This window comes from Plectropomus leopardus, unplaced genomic scaffold, assembly GCF_008729295.1.
Source record: "Plectropomus leopardus isolate mb unplaced genomic scaffold, YSFRI_Pleo_2.0 unplaced_scaffold3411, whole genome shotgun sequence".
Taxonomy (NCBI): Eukaryota; Metazoa; Chordata; class Actinopteri; order Perciformes; family Serranidae; genus Plectropomus; species Plectropomus leopardus.
The window spans coordinates 1-2,130 of NW_024637258.1; the positions used below are offsets into that span (position 1 = coordinate 1).

General features: G+C 45.6%; 1 protein-coding gene across 1 annotated transcript; it reads right to left on the reverse strand.

Annotated features, from left to right (window-relative positions):
- Positions 1-20: 20 nt before the first annotated feature.
- LOC121938805 (pre-mRNA-splicing factor ISY1 homolog) lies at positions 21-979 on the reverse strand (the record flags this gene model as incomplete). Its single annotated transcript, XM_042481968.1, has 3 exons — positions 612-979; positions 400-522; positions 21-171 (listed from the first exon to the last, which is right to left on the reverse strand). Coding segments are annotated over exons 1-3 (377 nt in total), but the record flags the coding sequence as incomplete, so codon positions are not given.
- Positions 980-2,130: the final 1,151 nt, after the last annotated feature.

A 2,130-nucleotide genomic window follows, 5' to 3' on the forward strand; every position in this document is an offset into this window, starting at 1 on the left:
CAGACAGGTAAGAGACAGACAGGTGAGAGGCAGTCAGGTGAGTGTTAAGGGGACAGGTCACCTCCTCGGGGTGAACAGTGTAGATGTCCTCGTCCTCCTCGTCCTCCTGTTTGTCTCCGGACAGAAGAGACTCCTTCTCTGTCCTCCACCTCTGCACCGCCTCTAACACTGCTACACGCACGCGCACACACACACACACACACACACACACACACACACAGAGTAATTTATTCTGACTGTTTTTTGATAAAATAATGTTTCATACTCAAATAATCTGACTGTTTCATACTCAAATAATCTGACTGTTTCATACTCAAATAATCTGACTGTTTCATACTCAGATAATCTGACTGTTTCATACTCAAATAATCTGACTGTTTCATGATTAAATAATCTGACCTTGTTTCTCGTACTGCGTCTCCAGAGGCAGCAGCACGCCGTCGTCTTCGTCTCTGTAGCCGTAATACTCTGCGTCTACCTCCTTCATCAGCTCCGCCCTCGTCTTCCTCAGCGCCGGGGCAGCTGGGGGTCACATGATCAAAAAGGACCAATCAGCTGACAGCACAGTGCTAGAGGTTCGATGTGAGACGGTAAAGACGGAGTTAACTTACGCTCCTTCTCAAACAGCTCTCTGACCCCTGGAAGATCTCTGGCTGCTCCGAAGTATTTATACCCTCGATTCCCCGGAACCTCCTTCCCCTCGTGATCCAACATCTTCGGACCGACGCGCTGAGGGGAGAGATCACATCATCAATAACTCACCAATAATTCATTCAGAATCAGAATCAGAAATACTTCATTGATCCCAGAGGGGAAATTGCCTTTAAATAGTTTAAAAGTAGGAAAACGAGCAGGAGCGATAGCAACAGGCTGCATGCACGGCTGGTGCAGGGGCACATACGTACCTCACCAATATCTAAATCACATCATCAATGACTCATCAATAACATCATAACATCATCAATAACTCATCAATGACTCATCAATCGCATCATCAATAACACAATCACATCATCAATAACTCATCAATGACTCACCAATCACATCATCAATAACTCATTAATGACTCATCAATAACTCATCAATGACATCATCAGTGACTCACCAATAACTCATCAATGTGAACTACAAACACAAAGGCGTCATGAATCGTTCTGCACAGACACGTTCGAAACACGACAGAAAGACCAGATAACAGCAAACTTATGGGCACACTAAAACCTGGTCTAAATCGAGGCATGATGGGAAATGTAGGCTAATGGCCCTTCTCCACTACATGGTACCTACTCTACTTTTTTTGGTACCTGGTACCACTTCTTTAGTACCTGCTCTCCTGGTTCCAGAGACAGCCCACTGGGTACTAAGAGGTACTAAAAGGTGACACTGCAGACCACTGATTGGTCAGAGAGAAACATCACTGCGTCATCAATACGCTGCACGCAGAACACTCAACAGCAAAGTTATCGCAGCAGCCGCAGTTCCTCAGCTTACTGTCCGACAGGTGTATCCAGAGAGTGTGTGTGTGTGTGTGTGTGTGTGTGAGAGAGATAGTATGTGTGTGTGTGTGTGTGTGTGTGTGAATATATATGTGTGTGTGCGTGTGTGAATATATATGTGTGTGTGCGTGTGTGAATATATATGTGTGTGTGCGTGTGTGTGTCCTGAGGCGTTCAGGGGAGCTCTAAAAATGCTGACTCTTGTGTCACAGAATATATATTTTCAGCACATAAAGGCTCCTGAAATACTAAAAAATAGAAGTAATATGTAATGTTGTATTTATTCTCTCATTACTTTCCATCTCTGAACATCCGTCTCCACTATTTAACTTCCGTGTTTTTCCTGCTGCGGCCGTTTGTGCGTGAAGCGGCGCTGCGCTCAGATGCCTACATTTCCGAATTGACCTGAACTCCTCATCGTCCGACAGAAGGACAGAGACAGAGAGGACACGTTAGCGGCGGGTATTAGTGCAGTCTGTCTCACAGTAACTCTGTTATTGACCGCGCGCTGTCACACTTTATCAATGTCACATGTTTAGTGGTGCGCACTGAAAAATGGGGCTTCCCCGAAAGTGGGAGTGTCCCACGGCGTCGCTATGACGACCAGCTACATTGAGGCGGTGCTATCTTCTAA